A 22072-nucleotide genomic window follows, 5' to 3' on the forward strand; every position below is an offset into this window, starting at 1 on the left:
ATCTAATTTAAGGATACAACATGAAAGAGAGAACACATTTGTACCATTTCAACACCAAATATGAAAAATGCACTCAAGCATTTATTTCATATTCTTGATATCAGACGTCAGTTTCCTCAACGATTTCAGTCTTTGTCAGCACTAGTTAGACATCTCGTCTCACTAGTTGAACAACACCTCTCACTATTTACTCTTTATCATCATCTAGTTAACTAGTGAGGCTCAAAATGTCCATTAGCTAACTAACTAACTTTACTATTATACTCACAGACTTTCACTGAAGGAACATTTTCAATGCAGGACTTTTACTGTAACAGTGTATTTGTACATTACTTTTACTGCAGTAAAGGATCAGAATACTTTCTGCAACACTGCATACAAGAAACAACAAAAAGAGACAAGAAAAACACAAATAAAGAAACACAAGACCTGTAGTTTGAAGCAGTGAGTCTCTGCAGCCACCAGAGGACAGCAGTGTCAAAGTAACAACAGGAGGAGACAGAGGTCATCATCATTTTATTGGTTATTAAGAACATGTCATTAAGAACAGGTTCTTATTTACAATGGAGGCCTGACAAGTGGCTAAGCCACTTAGGGAAAGGGAAAGAGGGCTAGAACATGAATACATTAGACATACATACAGTTTAAATGACATAAAATACAATTTGAAATACAACCCAGACAGCAGTAAACACGTATACAGAGAGGAACACACAGGGACATGGGTGAGTATATCAAGGAAAGAACCCCCCAAAAAATAATCTGAAAAACTAAATTACATTACACAACATAACACAGAGGTTAAGAGTTAACATAGGTAGCTCACAAAGACCAACGGATATTTATTACAACAAAATAAAATAAGAAAAGAAAAATATGGCAAATGTATTCAAAATGACATGAGGACAATCTAAAATGTGTTAACATGTCTTCTTTCAGATTAGTGGAAAGAAAACATTTATTTTACTACACTTTGTTTATTTGTGTCTGTAGATTTCTCCTAAATCTACCAAAAGATATTTCTGAAATTTCAGAAAACGTGTAATACAAATATTAATTTTCTAAATAATGTAATCAAATGGGGAAAGTTCATGGTGATATCTATTAGTTACATTTTCTCCCCTTAAGGAGCCTGCACACTGCTCCAACAAACTCCAACAAACTCCAACAGTTGGGTCAGTGTGGGCCGGCCGTCTGTGTTTGTTGGCGTTTGTTGGATGGAGTCGTTAGAGTTTATGTCCAGTCTGGTCTGGTGGAGTTGGAGAAAGTCGGACCAATGTCGCCCATTTTACAACAAACGGCAACATTCAAACAGCTGGAAATGCTGTCTTTAAAATGGGTGTTTTTTCTGGCAATTAGTGGAGTAACCATAGTGAGTAATTCCTCAAAACCTTGAGGTGCAAAACAGGCAAAATTCCCAAAAGCTGGAGTATCTTCTGAGCGAAGTTCTTGACACAAGTTAGGATAGACACCCTGTTTCTCATGTCACAATATCCAAGGTTTACACCACAGTCTCCTCCTGGCTCGTCTTGGTTGCCGTCTCTCCTGTACACGGCTAGCAGCTTTACAGGCCAGGTAGACCAGAACTACTTCAGCCACATTCAACAAGATCTCCATTTCATCCATGTTATATTACACTAAAACTCAAATAAGAAAAGGTAGGACTAGGTGACCAAAGTCAGTCTTGTCTGTTACTGTCTGGGCCGTGTGGACTGGCAGTTGGTTCATGAACATTCTAAAGACTACCAACATTCTAGTTGCCAACAGCGACCAACTTTAGAATGTTGGAGTTTGTTGGTATTTGTTGGAGCAGTGTGCAAGCTCCTTTAAGATGAAATCAACCTGTATGGTTGGTTATGTAAATTATGATTGTGTTTTCAGAAGCTTGAGTTACGGCGGTGCAGCGATAGGTTGTTTGATGTTAACATGTTAACATGGACGCTCTAGTTCTGCTGTTAGAGATGCAGATGTTTTTTTGAGGGGGTGAAACAACAAGATGACTTGTTTGTCTCTGTGGTTTGTGTTCTGTCGCTCTGATCAATGATAACAGATGTACCGCTTATTTTTGGAAAATACTGCGGTCGACTTCTTAAACGTTTATGTGTATGTATAATAATGATGTATTACTACACATTCTTATTCATAATATCCACTGTTTTATGAATCAGAGTTTTAGTTTACAATTATTTATGATTTAAGGGGAAATAACAAAACAATATTTGTACACTTTTATTCCCTTATTTTATTTTGTTTGCTTTATTCTTAAAAATAAACAGAAATATAATTCATGTGATGTTTGTGGTTTTGTATATACTGCACATGGTTGTTTTTTATCCACTAATTTTATTTTTATTTTTGATTTGAGCTGTTTCTTTCTCAGATTAATAACAGATCCAAGCTGAGAGAGTGAATACTGAGAGCTGAACTCAAACTCAAGTTCCTGGAATGATCCTTTAACCAGAGTGGATGGTTGTAACTGTCATTGTGTTGTTAATGTGAGAAAGGCTGCAGAGCAGAAACCCACACAGCCCGTCTGCTGCAGGAAAGGAAGTGGTGATTCGCTGTCAACAGTTTTTTATGATTTCTAATAACCACTGAGAACAGATTCATATCTGCTGCTGCTGGAAACACTCAGGAACTCCTCTTCCTCTCTGCAGCTGTGTGTCTTTTCTCTTGTGGTCTGGAAGCCTTTTTTCCACTGAGCCCTCTACCCACACACAGTTTAACTGAGCCCAGAGAGCAACAATGATGACCCACCTGGAGGTCACGTCCATGGACTTTATTTATGGGGATTTTAGCCATCAAAGGTGAACTTTACAGTTTACACTTGGATTTGATGAAAGTCCTCATACAAACATGACAAACAACTCTGTTATAACTATTTTATTTTTGTTAATGTTACACTGAAAAAAATTGACAAAGCTGCCACACTCTGCATAATGTATTACAGAGAAACACAAGAACAGAAAAAATACTATGAACTATGAAATATCTACCAGACAGCTGATTATTCAAATTATCATTATACAAGTCACAATTAAAAGTAGAAATAAACTAAAGTATCAAAAAACACCACAGAATTTAAACTTAGTAACTGTTAAGATATATATGTATTTATATTGTTCAGATGACAACTACATCTGAACAACATAATTGATATTTGTGAATAGTGATTAAAGTGATAAATGAGATGAATTGATGAGATTTAATGGCGAGAAAAGTTGAGCAGAAAACAGTCAGTCAGCATGTGTTCAGTTGGTGGACGGTCCCTTGTTTCTGAGGATCATCAGCAGAGAGAGTCCACAGCAGTACACCAGACTCTTCACTATCAGCTGTGTGTACAGCAGACAGAACAACTTCACTTGGTACTGAGACGGGACAGAAGCTGGAACCTCTGAAACAGAAAAGAAGTGAAACGTTTGGAGTTGCAGTCAGAAATGTCAGTCTTCTGTTCTCTCTCTAAGATAAATCACTGCTGAACACAGTCACCAAGCCTTCATTACCTTGTTCTGTTTGGGCCTTCACTGTGCCCCCCTCATGCTGGACGTAGCAGCGGTATTTATATGTGCTGCTCTTTTGCTGATTGATCAGCAAGATGGAGGCGGTGCGTCCTGACTCTCTGATCTCCAGCTGCTCTCCCTCATCAGGGAGCAGATCCTCCAGAGGACCATTCTCCTTTCGTCTTTTCCAGGAGAACTGGACCAGAGGAGGAAACATGGCTGAGGCCAGACACAGCAGGGAGCTCTTCCCCTCCAGGTGGGCTCTGGATGCTGCTGGGTACACGCTCACCACGGGCTTCACTACCGGCTCATCTGAAGTTTGACAGCAGCAACAAGCAGCACAGACACACATTCACACAGTCAACAGCAGCTTACAGCACTGCATTCAGTCTGATCCTGGAAACTACATGGACTCTGATCACTAAACTACTCATCAATACAGCACAAAGTTCACTACATATACTGTATTCACCTTCATATCAAACACACGGATCATCTCATGTCAGCACGTCTTATATGGAGACTAAAGACAATTATGGACACACATTATGGATTAATGTACAAAGTCTATTCACTATAATTATTATTACTAACATAATATAGTGATGACATTTTCCTTCATAGAATGGACAATTTCTTTCTATATATAATAAATAACATTTACTTTCACATTTAATACTTGAGCAATATTGAATTATTACAATTTATAAAACATATTTTAATATATATTGAAAATACACAAATCATAAAAAAATGTCATATCATTTTTAACAACAATGTTCACGTTTATACACAACTACAATAAAATGTTCAACAATAAGTGTTGCCCCATGGCCCGGGGCAAGTAGATATAACAACAACAAAAAAGATTTAAACAATTTATATTTTAAATGTATGTGGTCAAAAACAGATAGAAATCACTGTCTCTCTGGTAAGTTAAGTAATTGTTATTAGATTTGATAGTTTTTTTTTTAAATAACAGCCTCCACTTTCAGTATGAACTTTAACTCATCTATGACTCTGTTCATGATGTGTTTATACATTTTATATAAAGATCAAATATAACTATTTATTTGAGTCTTTGTCCTTATTTGATAACCACTAATGAAAAACTATTTGTATAGGAGCCAATAAAGATTGACTTCGAATGAGTAGAAATCATTTTTAGGTCAAAAATTCTTAACATTAAACCATGAATGATTTTTAATCAACAGATTCTCACTCCCATCTCCTAAAATACAGACGCTTGGTCAGGTTCCTTTGGCGTTGTTATTGATGATAAAAGTCTCCTTTAGTGTCAGATCTAAACGTGTTTTATCTAAACGTGCTGGGTCGGGACTATGCGGCCCATTTTTGACCAGTTAGGTTTAGGAAAAGATGGTGGGTGGGCTTACGTTTCCAGGACACGCGGGACAAGAACGGGACGGTTGGGTTTAGGAAACGTGACACGCGGGACACGATCCCCGGTCTCCTGGGTGAAAGTCCTGTGTGGTCTGACCCATCCACCCCCCCAACCAACCTCCCTATGCAGATTTTCAGTCTTTCATACTACTCTCTACCGTAGTCTCTCTTAATGCTAAGTCATATTCAAGCTCCATGTAGCTGCTGCTCTCCCTGGTGCTCTCTACAAACACGCTGAAGGAGCTTTTAGCGTCTCTTCAGACGCTGACAGCCACTGTCCAAACGTCCTTATTTTACGAGTTCGGAGTGAGAACGGGTTGTTTTTATGATATATGCAATATAATAAACGGACTATCTTGATCTCTGATTGTAAATTAACATAATAATTATAAAATGTACCTTCACACAAAGGAACAGTGTTGTAGAATTAACCTACATGTAGTAATAAATTACTTATTTATCTTTTCATAAAATACAATTATCATTTTAATTACTACAATAGGCTACATACAATATATATATTTACCACCTTATATTTTACTGTAATTGCTTAAGAAACAAATCAATATATCAGTAATTTCATAGTTTTTTTTTTTACAATTTTACCTTTTATACACAATTAAAATAAAATGTTCAGATTATATTAATCATCAAATACTATTTATATTAAAAGTACGCTGAGATACAAATAAATATATGTTTGTGTGTTTGTGCTGTTATATATAATCTTATATCATATATATAAATATATAAATTAGTAGCATAAGTTACATTTATTGTAAAATCATATTCAGTATCTCTGTGTCTTCATGTATAAATATATCTTCAACTAAAAGACAAATTTACCATCATGTGAAATACATTAACTTTTAAAAAGGATTAATTAATTATCCTAAACAATATAATTAAAGTTATACTCTTTAACAAATACATTTACTGACATATATTAGATTATGTTTAACATCATATATTATCTTATTGCTGATTAACTGAGAGGATCAAATACTGTATGTTTCTAACATTTCATCAAACTTTTTCTATAAATCAGTTTAATCTCCTGCAGAAATAAAGAATAACTGGAGTTGTGCAGTGAGATTTAAACATGTTTTCAGGAACTATGAACCTTTTTATGTAACAATAGCTGCATGGCTGCAAGAATTCTCTTCTAATGATGAAAAAACTAACATGTGAAGCCTGAAGCAGCAGAAACTCATTAAACACATTTTCAACTTGTTCATTAAAACAACTGAAGGAAATAAATGTTTATTCTTACCTGATACAATCAGTTTAGTTCCAGAGCCAAAGATCAAGTACCATCCACCTCCCACAGTGAAACTGAGTGATACAAAAACCTGTCAGCTGTTGAATGTGTCTGCTGAGGTGAACCAGTCCAAATTATTAACCAGTATCATATTCCAGCTCCATGATGTGTTTCTCTAATGTTCATATTAACATGACTGTCTCTTCTTTTATGTCCTTTTTTTTAATTTAATTTTATTTATTTTTTTTTTGGGGGGGGGGAATTTGTAAACATAATACAACTTTTCTTTTTGCCACATAGCATTGTTTTGTCATTGACATAGTAATACAACAGAGATCTTATTTATTGATATTGACTGATTTCAATATCGATCGATCCAACACCAAAGATTCTTTTGTTCCTTAAAATAATGTTTCCAAAATCGTTTCAGTGGCTCATTAAGTCTTTCGAATGAGACATAAGAATAATGGTAATGGTAACAGTAATGGACAATACCTCTTCCAACCTGTAGGGGGACCGAAGAGGAAAAGTGCTTTGGTGCCTACTGTAAAGGTGCTGGTTGACATGTAGCTAATGCTAATGCTTGGTCTATAACGTTAGCTAATTCTTGGTGGGTAACATAAGATTACAACATTGTTCAACATGCTCAGTTATTTTTAGTATGATTGTTTTGACCACGGTTACCTCTGGGCTAACCCACAAATTCATCAGTAAGGTTAACTGTATAGATAGACGACTAATCTAATGGTAATTTAGTCAGCTAGCACACCCCTGTCTGTCTGCCTCACTCTCCCGGCGCTGCAAGGCTTCAGTCGGGATGAGAGCTGACAACAGCCCCCGGGACACATCCACAGTCAGCCCCCAGCCAGCTAGCAGCCAGCCAGCAACAATCCAAACCCAGTCAGCACTTTACTCCAGTGCTAAGGACGCTAACAGCAGTTCACTGAACCGTCGGGAAACAGACCCAGGCACCCGAGTCAGAACAGCAGCCATTCGTAACGTTACACCTCCGTTAGCGTTACCAGTGACCCCCCACCCGCCTCGATTTTAGCCGTCTTTACAGTTAGCTAAATTTACCTGACAAAAGGGGGATAAGTAATTTAAAGATGTGGTAGCATTGGATCTGGACGGGAAGGATAACTCTGGGAGTTGGAAGGAGTTTGTCGCGATTCTGCCTTCTTACTCTGCGAAACAGGTTCGTGGATCATAACGCACATTGTAATTAAGAGCAGATCAGCATTGTGAGGAGGAACAGACTTTATTCCTGCAGCAGGTCAAATCAGAGGATTTTAATCTTGATGTTGAAGATGGTTTTTGTTTTCGTCAGTTTTTCCAATTTTGTCTAAGTAATATTAGTCTCTTCTCTATAACTTGCTCTCACGCCCACAATTTTAACTTGTCATAGACAGTTTATACATTAAAACGTAGGTATTCTTGTCTTCTTTCAGCTAATGGGTTCACGTAAGCTATAGGATTCATAGTTTTTGAATGAACTGCCTCAAAGTGACAAGATGGTCATAATTTTATTTATCCTCATTCTCTCTTGAGTCAAAACGCAAACAAAGAGTATTTTGAAACTGCGATTTCAGACTTTGTTTTATTTTTAAGGCCTTGTGGTGCTGACGATCAGGTCATTTCACTGATGCCACCTAAACTTTAGGCTGTCTGTCCCTTCTTTTCACAGGTCGCTCTCAGTGTCCGTTAATGGCAGCAGTCTAACAGCAGGTGATACGGTCGTTAGCTGATTACAGAGATCAAAGGGTCTCCGCACACACACACACACACACACACACACACACACACACACACACACACACACACACACACACACACGGGGCTAACCTTAAATAAAAGTTATTATAGATCAACTCTTCAGGCTTTAGACCTCATCTGATGTTTTATCCTCATTCCCACAAAGACACTTTAAGGAAACCTTGACTTCTTTTGAGTACGCTCAAGCTCATTTAAGTCCTTTCTGTGAAACTCCCATTTGAATGTCTTAAATTGCTTAATATATATCTTACATATATTTAAAGGTAACTACCTTTTTTCCACCTGGACCTCATTTCCCCATGCATTGCATCTAATAGACTGATGTGACTAAGAATCTTTGAATTTGGTCCAGTATTGAGCGGGATCGCAATGATGAGCCAGCGCGAACTGAGCTTCAATGTCACCTAATGGGGCAATTGTGCAGTCTTGCTTTTTATGCACTAAAAGTGATTTTTTTTCCTACTGACAGGCTCAGATTGTTACTATAAGAGTCTGACAACATTATCGATCTCAGGACGTTGCTTTTTGTCTGAAGACAGCGGTGTGGAGAGTGGAACGCAACTCGAGAAAAAGGCCTTCAGGATGTCAGATGTTTCGGAGTAGGCTACAGAAATCATAGACTCCTGTTATCTAAAGGTTTGTCAGTGCCATGGCTCAATATTTAAAAGATTTAGACAATGTGGATGAGGTTTTTATAATTGGATGGCCGCCTGTATTCACTTGAGCCAGAGTACAACGTTACGGACGAAGAGAGAGAGAGAGGAGAAGGGTGAAGCAGCGGCTGGAGGGCTGCGGGGCTCGGGATATTGGTAGTGCTCCCGTGGGTGCTGTGCCCCTATATGCCCAAAGAATATGTTTTCAGGAGTGGGACCTGTTGCTGCCAGATATCTGTGGTCTGGATGTGTCCGGTGATTTACCTCGGACACAACGCTGTGTTACCACGTCAGAGGATTTCCCCCTCTAATCTACAGGGCTGTGAACCATGAGCAAATACGAACCGTTGTTTTTATTGGAAATCTTTTAGTTAACACAAAACCACGGATGTATTATAGACTAATGACCGCACGAAACACTGAGCAGCTGCAGCCCCTCTCTCTCCCCTCGTCCACTCTTCATCCGTAGCCTATTCTTCATCCATACATAGCCTACTCTGGCTCAAATTAATACAGGCGGCCATCCAATTATAATGACCTCATCTACATTGTCGAAATCTTTTAAATATTGAGCCATGACACTGACAATCCTTTAGATAACAGGAGTCTATGATTTCTGTAGCCTACTCCGAATCAACAGACCTCCTGAAGGCCTTTTTCTCGAGTGGCGTTCCACTCTCCACACCGCTGTCTTCAGACAAAAAGTGACATCCTGAGATCGACAATGTTGTCAGACATTTTTGTCAGACACACACACACACACACACGTCATTTGTGATTTCATCCATGTTTATAGCCCGATTCTTTTCAGGCAATATATTCACCTCTCAGCTCTTTAGGGTCATGCTTTGTTCTATGCAATGGATATATCTGATAATAGTACAAAGTGTTTATACTTTTAGCCTTTTAGTTAATTTATTTGAACTTCCACTTTTGACAGTATTAAGATTAGCTTCCAGCTTTTCTATCAATGTAATAAGCTAAGAGCTGAACTCTTAGCTTATTAAGGTAATGCAGTTCAGCTTCCAACTGACAATTTTACATTTCAACTTCCAAGTTTTTCAGCAGTGCAGTGTAATGCATTTGAGATTTTTCAAAACAATTTTTTTCATATTTCTGCATTTTCGTCAATGTTTCTCACAGTATTTGTAAGTCTTCCATACGTATTCATAATTACAGTTAGAAAATAAATTCAGACCTCACAATGTTCTACATCTTTTGGCATCATTGAACTTTTCAAGCCAACAATTCAGTTTAGCATCAGCTTTTCAAAAACCTTTAAATATTCCACATCTTTCATACATTAGTGGTGTTATTCAACTTTTTAATGATGTTAATTAAAATCATTCATACTTTTCCATCTATCTTCTCTTCTTCACCTTCTTACGGATTTAAGCTATTAATCCACTTTAGCTTTAGCAATTTAGCTATTCAGCATTCGTACACATTTTCTGCAGGAAATGCATTTTCTAGATAATTTAATTATTTGTATAGTTTTCTGTTTCAGATCTTTTATTCTTGTTTCTCTGTGTTGTTAAGAAAAGAAAGTTCAGCTCAGTTCAGTGTGTTTGTGACCAGTGTTAGACAACTTACTCAGGAAGTGGAATCAGTTACTTGTTAGTTATTACTACTTAAAAAAGTAATATTACTTAGTATTAAAACTAATTAGTTATTGTACTTGTTATATTACTATATTACTTTCTAACAGGATTAATAACTGTAATATAATTACTGTTTTGGAAATTGTAATCCCTTACACTACTCATTACTGGGGAAAGTATCCTAATAATATTACAGTAATAGATTACTTAGTAATGTGTTACTGCCCAACACTGTTTGTGACTCTGGCTGAGATGGAGGTGAAATATGTGAACCTGGGCTGTGGTTTACTGATCTCTTCCTGTCACAAACACTGTTTGACATCTGTTCATCTGGAGGTTTTTGTTCAGGCTGCAGGGAGACTTTCTCACTGTGGGGACCAAACCAACAGGAGCAGTAGTAGGTGGCTGAATGATAGAGTTTAACTTTCTGGATCTGCAACTCACAGCCGTTCTGTTTATTCACAGCAGAGAAATCATATTTCTGAGGATGATTGTAACCTGAATAAACTTCACCATTACCCCTCCTAATATACAGAATCCTTCTGAAAGTTTCTGTGTCTCTCTTCTGGTACCAGAATACATAATCATAATTACTGTCACACTGCTCAGTGCCTCGACAGCTGAATGAGACTTTTCCACCAACTCTCCTGGTCAATGATAAATCCTCCTGAATCAGCTGTGTTGCCATGGCAGCCAGCGCTGTAGAGAAACAGACAGGTAGATGAAGGTGAGTGTGAGCCAGTGTTTGTTAAAGGTGGAGTTTGTTGGCTCCTGATTGGCTGGAAACACTCACCTGAACACAGACAGCACAGAGCAGCAGCTGGGAGGAAAAGCATTTAGTTCAGTGGTGTTTCCTCTGGTGAACCTGGGGAGAAGTGGAGCTCTGATGCAGCTGAGGCCAAACAAGGACGAGCTGTGAGATCAGACGAGGACCACGTGGTTTCTAACTCTGACTTTAACTTTTAACTTCCTCCATGTTGAGGTCAGCCACAAAATGAGAAACTGATAAACCACCACAGCTGTGCTTCTGCCTGTAAAAACACTCGCTGTATCTGAAACTGGTGGTATTCAGACAGAGGTGGGGCCAACAAGTCCTCCAAATGAAATGACAGAATATATATTCTGTAACTGACCTTTAAAACGACACAGAAGTGTTTTATGATCTGATGAAACATCATGTGTCTGTGAAGAATGAATCTGTTTGATGATGTGAGACCACTATAGTTCAGGTTTGGTTAGACACCAACAAGACTTGGTTAGTTTCAGGGAAAGATCCTGTTTGGGTTGAAATAATCTCTTTGTTTAGGTTACGGGGAATTATCGTCATGGTTGAATAATATTTGACACTTTTGTAGAAGAATTAATACATTATACATAATCTTCATGTTGTTCCAAGAGTTTGATTTTACTCTGAAGCCCTCACTGTAGTTATCACCTCATACTACAGTATATATTTCAGTTCTTGTGTCAATAGACCTTTTAGATACCAGCCAAAATTAGCCCCGCCCACAAAATTTGAGGTCGTTTGAGGAAGTTGGGTCTGGACTTGATCCGTTGTGGAGCAACTATGCTCGAACCAGAGCTGTTCGGACCAATCAGATTGTCAGGGCGGTCTTTATACGATGATGGACAGATGATCAACAGTAACGTAATCAACCACGTCACCAAAGAGCGCTTGGGTTGAATTTGTTTACAGCGTGCGTGCAGTTGAGTTCTGTTGACAACTATGCATTGCTCCACATACGTCATATGTCAACATATTCCGTTGCTCTGATTGGTTGTAGGTCTATCCAATTGAGTGCAGAGGCATTTACTTTCCTGGTTTGGTTGAAACACGCCCCATAATCACAGCCCAATGGAGCAGCATCAGACTCTTATTCTGACTAGAATCTGAGTCTGATGACGTCAGACTATCTATTCTGTGCTGCTGCTGTGAAGAATAAAACCTTCACACTGCTGCCCTCTAGTGTCTACAACAACACACTGTTACAACCTGTACTGCTAACGTCACAATACAACCTTCATTAATCATTCCAGTCTCTGGTCTTCCCCCAGATTGAGGAACAGACAAAAGGTTGAGTCTCTGAGAACTTCAGCTTTCTATCAGAGCTAGTAGAAGTACTGCTAATATTTGTGAGAGTAAAGTTTACTGTATTGTATCAGCTGCAGTAGAAATAGTATTTTAATTGAACTAATAGAACAACAACTATACCAGTAATACTTGTCATTGACTGTTGTGTGTTTTTTTATCCACGAGATGTCACTGTTTTTTCTTTGCCAGTAAAACAAGAGGTAAGAGCATCATCATGTCGTCATGGCGACCATCATCATCAGCATCACCTGGATACCCTTGCACTTCTCTGACTAACCACAGGGTGACACTCTTTCTCTTTGGTGGTTACTGTCAGCCCCGGCAGCAAACACAGAAACCCCCCGTGAGATAAAGTTGAGTTTGAAATGTGTCCCACGGCCATGTTGGAAGAGCTTCTTTATTGTTGTGACAGCGATCTAAGAGCATGAAGAGACATGTGATGTCAGACATGTTTGTCTGCTGATACAGCTGCAGTATGTCGTCATTCTTCCAACAGTTCTTCATGGTGACAATGATCAAACTGTTCAGAGTTACAGCATTTAAATAGCACAAACATCCCTTAAAATAATATTAAATGTGTCATAACTGTTCCTTAATCTTCTTAAAGGAACAGACTGACATCTGTCTGCTTTGGTTTGACTTGTTATTCTATTTAAAGGAGTTAAAGGAGAAAACATTGTCTGAAAGCATTAAATAAGCAAAGAAGCTGCTGTTTGTTGGGGGAAATGGTACTTTATAATATGTTTTATTAATTGCTTGTTTGATTTGCATTGAGAGATGGTTTTATGGAAAGTACCCCATGCCAATCTCTAGGTATGGTGAAGGGGATGTGATGATGTGGGGGTATTTTAATTTCATAGGCCAAGGGAACTGTATCAGGATGCATAGTATCCTGGATCCATGAAATAACTGGCCTTTAAAAATAAAATAAAACATAGGGGTGTGTATACTTATGCTAATTTTGTTAATTAAGGCATTAAGATTATTTTTTTTATTCCTCTTTTTAGTCAACTTTAGCATGGGTTCCTAAACTTATGAGCAGCACTGTATACCAAGAATATACTAATAATTCAGGTCAGACTAGAGAAAGACATTTTTATTACACATAATCTTCTCACTGGTTATAACAGACATCACATCACTACAATCTGGCTTCTGTCTGTTTGCTTCCTGTTTGATTTAGAATTGATTTTAAGATTGAACTGATCACTTTTAAAGCTGGTCTGGGTCTGGCTCCAAGCTATACAGCGGAGATGTTGACCCCATAAGAGCCAGTTTCCAGCCTGAGATCCTCAGGTCTCCCTTGTGGTCGCTCCAAAGTCCAGACTTGAATCTAAAGGTGACCTTTGACCTTCAGGACCCCTCCACTTTGGAACGACCTTCCTAAAGGCTGTTTTATGATTCTGCATCAACTCCACGCCGTCGCTACGCCGTCGCTCCTACGGAGTTGAGACCCTTTCGGAGTTCTGCGTCAGGGTTGCTTTGCATCGTGGTGCATTTCACCACCATAATGCTAGGGGCGGTGTCGCCTGTGTCTGTGTCGCTCACCACCGAAATGGTACTCAGAATGGCAAACCCCATAGACTGTCATGCTGAAATATTAATCTTATTTTTTGGGCCTTTTCTTGCTTAGATTTTGTAAAAAGTATCGAGAAATAGACACAGTATTATACATTGACCAAGTTACTGTAACCAGAAAATAAGTCTGAGTTTATTTGCAAACCTTATGTCAGTGAACTAGCATGTTGCTACTCCCCACAGTAGGCTGCTGGAAACACTGACTATCAACACAGAGGACCAGTTGACCAATCACAGTCCTTGCGGTCTGCGTCACCTCGATGCAAAGTTACACATTTTTGGAGGTGCACGTCGCGCTACGGCGAAGGTCTCGAAGGGATGATCGCAGCGACGCAGAGGGGTCTGCGAGGGTACGCCGTCGATTTGATGCAGAAGCATAAATCGCCTTAGGAGACAAAGCTCACAGAATCAGAATCAGTAAAGTCTTTTAAATCCCTTCTTAAAACACAAACTTCACAGACTAACTTTAATGTGATGTTCTCTCCATTTTATATATATATTTTAATATTGCCCTTTGTTTAAATAATTGATTTCATTGCTATAACCTTTTTGTTTGTATTTCTTGTCTTTGTCCAATCCTTCTTATTATTGTTATTATATACAAGACATTTTGACATGTTATTAGTGTGAATAATAAATGTCTGAATTCCATTTATCTGCTTCAGTTTCAGGGTCCTGTATTGTTCCTGTTGGCTGTCTCACCATCATGGTTTACGGGAACACTTGAACACAACAGAGCCATCCTTCATGTTACACTTGTGCTTTTCCTTCTATGACAAATGAAGTCAAAATGTCTGCAGTGAAAAAGGCCTGTTGTCAGACAGCAGCCTTATCTGTCTGCTGCAGGGGCTGATGGGAGATGTGAGGAGCTGTTAGAAACCACGTGGTCCTCGTCTGATCTCACAGCTCGTCCTTGTTTGGCCTCAGCTGCATCAGAGCTCCACTTCTCCCCAGGTTCACCAGAGGAAACACCACTGAACTAAATGCTTTTCCTCCCAGCTGCTGCTCTGTGCTGTCTGTGTTCAGGTGAGTGTTTCCAGCCAATCAGGAGCCAACAAACTCCACCTTTAACAAACACTGGCTCACACTCACCTTCATCTACCTGTCTGTTTCTCTACAGCGCTGGCTGCCATGGCAACACAGCTGATTCAGGATGATTTAACATTGACCAGGAGAGTTGGTGGAAAAGTCTCCTTCAGCTGTCGAGGCACTGAGCAGTGTGACAATAATTATATATACTGGTACCAGAAGAGAGACACAGAAACATTCACAAGGATTCTTGCTATCCATAGACGTGATGGTACTGTTAATTCAGGTTTCAATCATCCTCAGAAAGATGATTTCTCAGCTGTGAATGAACAGAACAGCTGGGAGTTGCAGATCCAGAAAGTTAAACTCGATCATTCAGCCACCTACTACTGCTCCTGTGTGAAGGATGATCCCCACAGTGAGAAAGTCTCCCTGCAGCCTGAACAAAAACCTCCAGATGAACAGATGTCAAACAGTGTTTGTGACAGGAAGAGATCAGTAAACCACAGCCCAGGTTCACATATTTCACCTCCATCTCAGCCAGAGTCACAAACAGTGTTGGGCAGTAACGCATTACTAAGTAATCTATTACTGTTATATTATTAGGATACTTTCCCCAGTAATGAGTAGTGTAAGGGATTACAATTTACAAACAGTAATTATATTACAGTTATTAATGCAGTTAGAAAGTAATATAGTAATATAACAAGTACAATAACTAATTAGTTTGATACTAAGTAATATGTAAGGTAATATTACTTTTTAAGTAGTAATAAGTAACAAGTAACTGATTCCACTTCCTGAGTAAGTTGTCTAACACTGGTCACAAACACACTGAACTGAGCTGAACTTTCTTTTCTTAACAACACAGAGAAACAATAATAAAAGATCTGAAACAGAAAACTATACAAATAATTACATTAATAATACTAATAAATGTATGTACATGTGATAAAAACATGAATAATTCCTTTTTGAAAAGCAGTTCCTGATTACAATCATTTAGACAAAATTGTCAAAATGATGAAACCAAAAACCAGCTTCAACATTTAAAGATTAAATCCTCTGATTTGACCTGCTGCAGGAATAAAGTCTGTTCCTCCTCACAATGCTGATCTGCTCTTAATGCAAACACTTCCTGTGTCTCCTTCACAATAAAAGCTTTGCAGACCCATTTCTAACATCACATGTTGGAACTGATTTCAGCAGATAATCTCACTTTAGTCTTTTCATCCAACCAGAACTTTGATCCAGAACCAGAGACCAGACATGATGTTCATGGTCCCCAGAGGATAAATCCTAATATTTATACACATTTTAAGATGTCTTATAAACTGTTAATCAACAGAGAAATGTCTAATGACAACATGTGACAGAATATAAATTGAAGATGTTTGAAGGTTTTAAAACAAAGTATAATTATATTAATGTCAGACCCTATATATATTCATCCAAACACTGAAATCACTTTGAATGAATGATTAAATTGCAACAAACCTTTTCATCCAATAACGTTAATTTCAGATTTAATATTTTTGACCTTAAGTTCAGCAATTATTTAAAAAGTAGGAGGATCACAACTCTTTCTACTTCAGATAAAAACAGACTATATTACAACACACAGACATTAAACATTATTTTTGACCCATTTTCTGGGTTAAAATAACCCAGAAATTAGTTGGTCCCTTTTTAACCCAGGAGTTGGGTCAAAATAACCTAACTTGGGTTACTATGCCAGTATGCCTTATTTCAGAAAATAAAACTTTGTTTTACATTATATTACACACTTTAAGCACTTTTACATTTTTATTACATTCAATTAAAATCTATATAACAAAAACACACACTTCCCAATGTCAATTTAACATCAATAAGACATCAAACAGATGTCAGAATTACATCACGAAATAGGTCAAAAATGAAAGTCATATTGACGTCAATTTGATGTCCAGATTTTGACCTCTGCTGATGTCATTGTGATGTCATGCTTTGTTGGCATTTGATGTCAATTCAACATTTATTTGATGTCAAGATGTCATGATGTTGATGTCATTTTGATGCTATTTTGATATCATTTAATATCAAGCATCACTCAATTTCAACCTAAATGTACAATGACTGACAACATACACATACATATATGTGCAAATTATTTAATTTATGTCAAACTTACAGACATTAGAACATACATCATGTATCATGTATTGAAGTGGTTTCAAAATGTATCAACGCACAAAATCCCAATTCCTGTAGGGCATGTCTAATGTACATATGTAAGTTGTTTGTTTTTCTCCATAGAAACCATAGAACGTGTTTGTGCATTACTGTATTTGATTAATATCACTATGCATCTTATCAAAATGCTATAAAATGCCCCCCTCCACTCCCTCGTGAATCCGTGCCTGTGTACCTTTTAGTCTGGGTTACACAAGGATGGCAACATCCCAACCCGTCATAAATGGTCCTGAAATGTCGGTGATTCCCGTGTGCCTGAAGACGTTTCCCTCCACACAAGTTAGGTTGACGCACACTGGCGTGTTCACGAGACTTCTCGGGCCTTCTCTGGTGTCTGTTGAGGAAACACAAACACAAAACACAGAGTGAGGTCTGGTGTAACAGACGTAAAATGGACTGAGTCTTTAAAATACATATCTTAGAGTTTTACTTACATTTTGCAGCCTCGCCATAAACTCCCTCTCCTCCTCCATGTCCTGGAGTTCCTCCTCCAGTCCCGAGGTCCCTGACTCCTGGTAGGGGACCGGGGTTTTGTCCTCGGAACTGGAGGAGGACTCAGGCTTGCGGGACCTCTTCCTGGTGGTGGAGGAGGAGGAGGCTTCTGGTGACTCCGGTGATGGCACGGTCTTTGACTGGGCCACGTTCAGGCTGAGGGCGTAGAAGCAGTCAGCTGTGGCCATGTTGTGGCACATACAGGTGGCCACCATCTTCCGCTGCTCGACAGAAGGTTGTTCTTGACCTTAAAACAGTAGAAGAAAAAAAGATTGCTACTGTTAGTTAAGCCAGCAGAGTTTTAATGAAATCCAGCATGAACAGATAAGTGACTGAGGAGAACTTACATGAGCAGACACAGCGGTCCTCAGGTCAGTGAAGTTGGGGGACCTTTTAAGGCCCATCTCCGCCCATGCTACCTGCAGGTGGTGCAAGAAGTTTTAGCATGGGCCCTTCCAAGCCGTGAAGAAAAACCAGCTGGTTCGGTGGCTTGCTGGCCGCCCGCAGCTGCAGCCACCTCTCCAGCCAGCGAAACTCATCAGTCTCCAAGAACATTTGGGCCCCCCCAAATGACTTGTTAGTCTTGTGTTCCCTGATCTGCAATACACAGAAAACGGACAGACTCTTTCAGAGGAAACATTAACAGAAACAACAGACTCACAAGCAGTGATGACAACAGTACACAAGTCGAGATTTTTATCACAAAACCCTCTTTGCCAGGCTTGTGCTCCTCTGCAGCCTCCTCAACCTCACAAACCCGGAGGTTACTGAGTAACCCCGGGCGATGGCCGTAAATGGAGGCTGTGAAGTAAAGTAGCCGTAAAAACGGTACCGCAGCGACGGTGTGGTTCTCCTCCAGGACGTCTGAAAGGAGAGAAGAAAAAGTATTTCAGCACACGGAGGGAAAGATAAACACACACAAACACACACAAGGACACATCACTATGCACGGCAGGCTTCTGTTGGAGATGGACTATTTTGGCTATTTTGGAAAGAGGGATGCACACTTACCCAGCAGCTCTGGGATCCTCAGTGCGGCCCCCTCCTGGCACCGCTTCAGGTCCTCTCAGGATAATATCCTGGCCATCTTGTGGCTTTTCACTGCCACTGGTGCAGGACAACGTTCCTGGTTGTGTCTGTGATGCACTTTGTGACGGGGCGCAGCACGCTCACCACATCCATCGCAGTCAGGTGAGACTGGGCAGGCAAGGTTTCCCCAAAGTATTTGAGGAACTGCTGTATGTTCCTCAGGTAGAAATTTGCCGTTGTGATGGTCTTGCCTACGGACTGGACGTGGGCTGTGTATCTGCAGAAACATAGGCTTTGAGTTAGTCGCTGTTCACATCAGGTGTGTGTCATAACCACTTCACAATAATTCATTTGGAAAGTCACACTTACTTTTGGATGCCATTAATGTTCCTTAAAAACAGCCAACTGAACAATTCAGTCCGTCCCTTTGCCAGGTAAAATATAAAAGATCTGACCCTCGACACATTGGACTGTGCATTTTCCAGCTGCTTGGCAGTGGGGCAGCTGCCCTCGTGGTACCGCTGGTAGTCCTGGAGGTAGTCTTCTGTGAACACACATTTTAAATGATCTGAGTAACATTTAACATTGAGGTAGAACACACATATATTTGTCCTACTTTTCTTTCTTACCAATTGAAGGAGGGAATTTCAGGTTCCTTATTCCAGGGCTACGTCCACTGCCCCGGAAGAGCTTTTTCAGGTTTGTTCCTGACTCTTGCTCCATTTCCTGCTGGTCCAGCAGCATGAACGGAGGCTGCTCCCCAATAAGGTCTAGCTGCTCCTGTGTGTGTTGAGGAGGACGACGATGCTGCTGAGACTGAGGGGTGTGCAGCTGAGGAGGCTGAGGGCTATTTTTCTTCCACAGCATGTCTTCTTTCAGGCTATTACAAAAAAACAGATACACATTTACATGTTTATTTTACCCTGTCTATTTGCCTAAAAGTTAGCATTAGATAAAGCCGTGTTTGCATTTAAACAGAACATTTTCAGAAAAATTATAATACAGCAAAATAATTGTCTTAATGTCAGTAAAAAGGAAGAAGTCTCATGTTGTTAAAATGCATTTCCCTTCACCTGTAATGTATGGAACTTACATAACGTTACACCAAACTTTCCCTGATTTATGTAAAAGGTTATGCCTAAAAACGGCACACAATAAAAAAAAAATTCTTGGCTGTCCAAAATTCCCTCTTTTAAAAACGTGTGTAATCTACTCTATAAATTTGTTCTGTATATTCATCATTAAAAATAAATTTACAGAGATAACTTCCAGGGAGTTGTGTATAAATCAGAGCGTACACCACAGCCCCGGGCGGGAACCAGAGATTTGTCAGCATTGCATTTTTTATTTAAAAGGAACTACATGAAGTACTTAATACATAACTTTTAGTAACGTTACACAAACAATTAAAAACACATGTAACACACATGTACACAATGTAACGTAACGTTAGGCTGAGGACGGTGACAGTTGCCAGTGAAAAAAAGCTTTTGCCGCCCATTTTTACACTTCTAAATTAAAATATCCAATAATAATAATAATGTCCGTACATTTCTAACGGTCGGTGGATTAGCTATCGTTAGTAACGTTTTATTCATGAACATCTCCTTAAACCGAGCTAAATCAATGTTAGCTACGTTTTAGCGTGCTAACATTTGTCATAGCATTAACCATGGATGTATTAAGAGAACGCATTAACCTAGCTAGCTAGCTAGCCAGCCAATGTAGCATACAATGACTCAGATACATCTTAATAAAAAAGAAAACCGATAACTTATCAGATAACGTAAATCTGAATGTGCAAACAGACATAGATAGATAACAAGGATACAGCCTTGAAATCTTCTCCGGGAACCATCACCTTATCGTGGTGGAGAGGTTTGTGTGTCCCTATGAACCTGAGGGCTGTGTTGTCTGGAGCTTTGTGCTCCTGGTAGGGTCTCCCAAGGCAAAGTGGTCTCAGGTGAGGGGCCAGACAAAGAATGGTTCAAAAACCCCATGAAAAAACGAGGTAGAGATGATGTGACCCTGCCCGGAGGAAGCCCGGGGCCCCCGTCTGGAGCCAGGCCCAGATGGAGGGCCCGTCAGCGAGCGCCTGGTGGCCGGGTTTGCCACGGAGCCCGGCCGGGCACAGCCCGAAAAAGCTACGTGGCACCTCTCTCTCCAACCCATGGGCCCACCACCTGTGGGAGGAACCGCTGGGGTCGGGTGCGGCAGTGAATGTCAGGGGCCTCGACGGACCAGACCCGGGCAGCAGACGCTGGCTCTGGGGACGTGGAACGTCACCTCTCTGTGGGGGAAGGAACCGGAACTTGTGCGGGAGGTGGAGCGCTACCAGTTGGATCTGGTGGGGCTTACCTCTACGCACAGTCTCGGTTCTGGAACCATACTCCTGGATAGGGGTTGGACTCTTTTCTTCTCCGGAGTTGCCCAGGGTGTGAGGCGCCGGGCGGGTGTGGGGATACTCACAAGTCCCCGGCTGAGCGCCGCTACGTTGGAGTTTACCCCGGTGGACGAGAGGGTCGCCTCCCTACGCCTGCGGGTTGTGGGGGGGAAAACTCTGACTGTTGTTTGTGCGTATGCACCAAACAAGAGCTCGGAGTATTCGGCCTTCTTGGAGACCTTGAATGGAGTCCTGTATGGGGCTCCAGTAGGGGACTCCATAGTTCTGCTGGGGGACTTCAACGCGCACGTGGGCAATGATGGAGACACATGGAGAGGCGTGATTGGGAGGAACGGCCTCCCTGATCTAAACCAGAGTGGTTGTTTGTTGTTGGACTTCTGTGCTAGTCATGGATTGTCTATAACGAACACCATGTTCGAACATAGGGATGCTCATAAGTGTACTTGGTACCAGAGCACCCTAGGCCAAAGGTCAATGATCGATTTTATAATCGTTTCATCTGATCTGAGGCCGTATGTTTTGGACACTCGGGTGAAGAGAGGGGCAGAGCTGTCAACTGATCACCATCTGGTGGTGAGTTGGGTCAGAGGGTGGGGGAAGACTCTGGACAGACCTGGTAAACCCAAACGGGTAGTGCGGGTGAACTGGGAACGTCTGGAGGAGGCCCCTGTCCGACAGACTTTCAACTCACACCTCCGGCGGAGCTTTTCGTGCATCCCTGTGGAGGCTGGGGGCATTGAACCCGAGTGGACAATGTTCAAAGTTTCCATTGCTGAAGCTGCGGCGGGGAGCTGTGGTCTTAGGGTCTTAGGTGCCTCAAGGGGCGGCAACCCACGAACACCGTGGTGGACACCGGTGGTCAGGGAAGCCGTCCGACTGAAGAAGGAGTCTTTCTGGGATATGTTATCCCAGGGGACTCCGGAGGCAGTTGCAAGGTACCGAAGGGCCCGAAGGGCTGCAGCCTCTGCCGTGAAAGAGGCAAAGCAGCGGATGTGGGAGAAGTTCGGAGAAGACATGGAGAAGG

At 40.4% G+C, this 22072-nt stretch overlaps 2 protein-coding genes and 1 gene segment (V, D, J or C); 1 reads left to right on the top strand and 2 right to left on the bottom strand.

The window, feature by feature from the left end:
- LOC116045243 overlaps positions 1 to 22072 on the top strand; it is a gene marked incomplete at its 5' end in the record, with an annotated part of 64987 nt that overhangs the window by 29947 nt on the left and 12968 nt on the right. The gene's annotated exons all lie outside the window — the stretch shown is intronic.
- Positions 2869 to 4135, bottom strand: LOC118495877. The segment is given in 2 exon segments: positions 2869 to 3394; positions 3504 to 4135. Coding segments are annotated over 2 exon segments (492 nt in total).
- Positions 18532 to 19590, bottom strand: LOC116036173. The gene is made up of 3 exons (XM_031279661.2): positions 19274 to 19590; positions 19014 to 19188; positions 18532 to 18921 (listed from the first exon to the last, which is right to left on the bottom strand). Exons 1-3 carry the CDS (start codon positions 19509 to 19511, stop codon positions 18714 to 18716), a joined length of 621 nt encoding a protein of 206 aa, XP_031135521.1. The 5' UTR covers positions 19512 to 19590; the 3' UTR covers positions 18532 to 18713.

Source organism: Sander lucioperca, chromosome 9 (genome assembly GCF_008315115.2).
Source record: "Sander lucioperca isolate FBNREF2018 chromosome 9, SLUC_FBN_1.2, whole genome shotgun sequence".
Lineage (NCBI taxonomy): Eukaryota > Metazoa > Chordata > Actinopteri > Perciformes > Percidae > Sander > Sander lucioperca.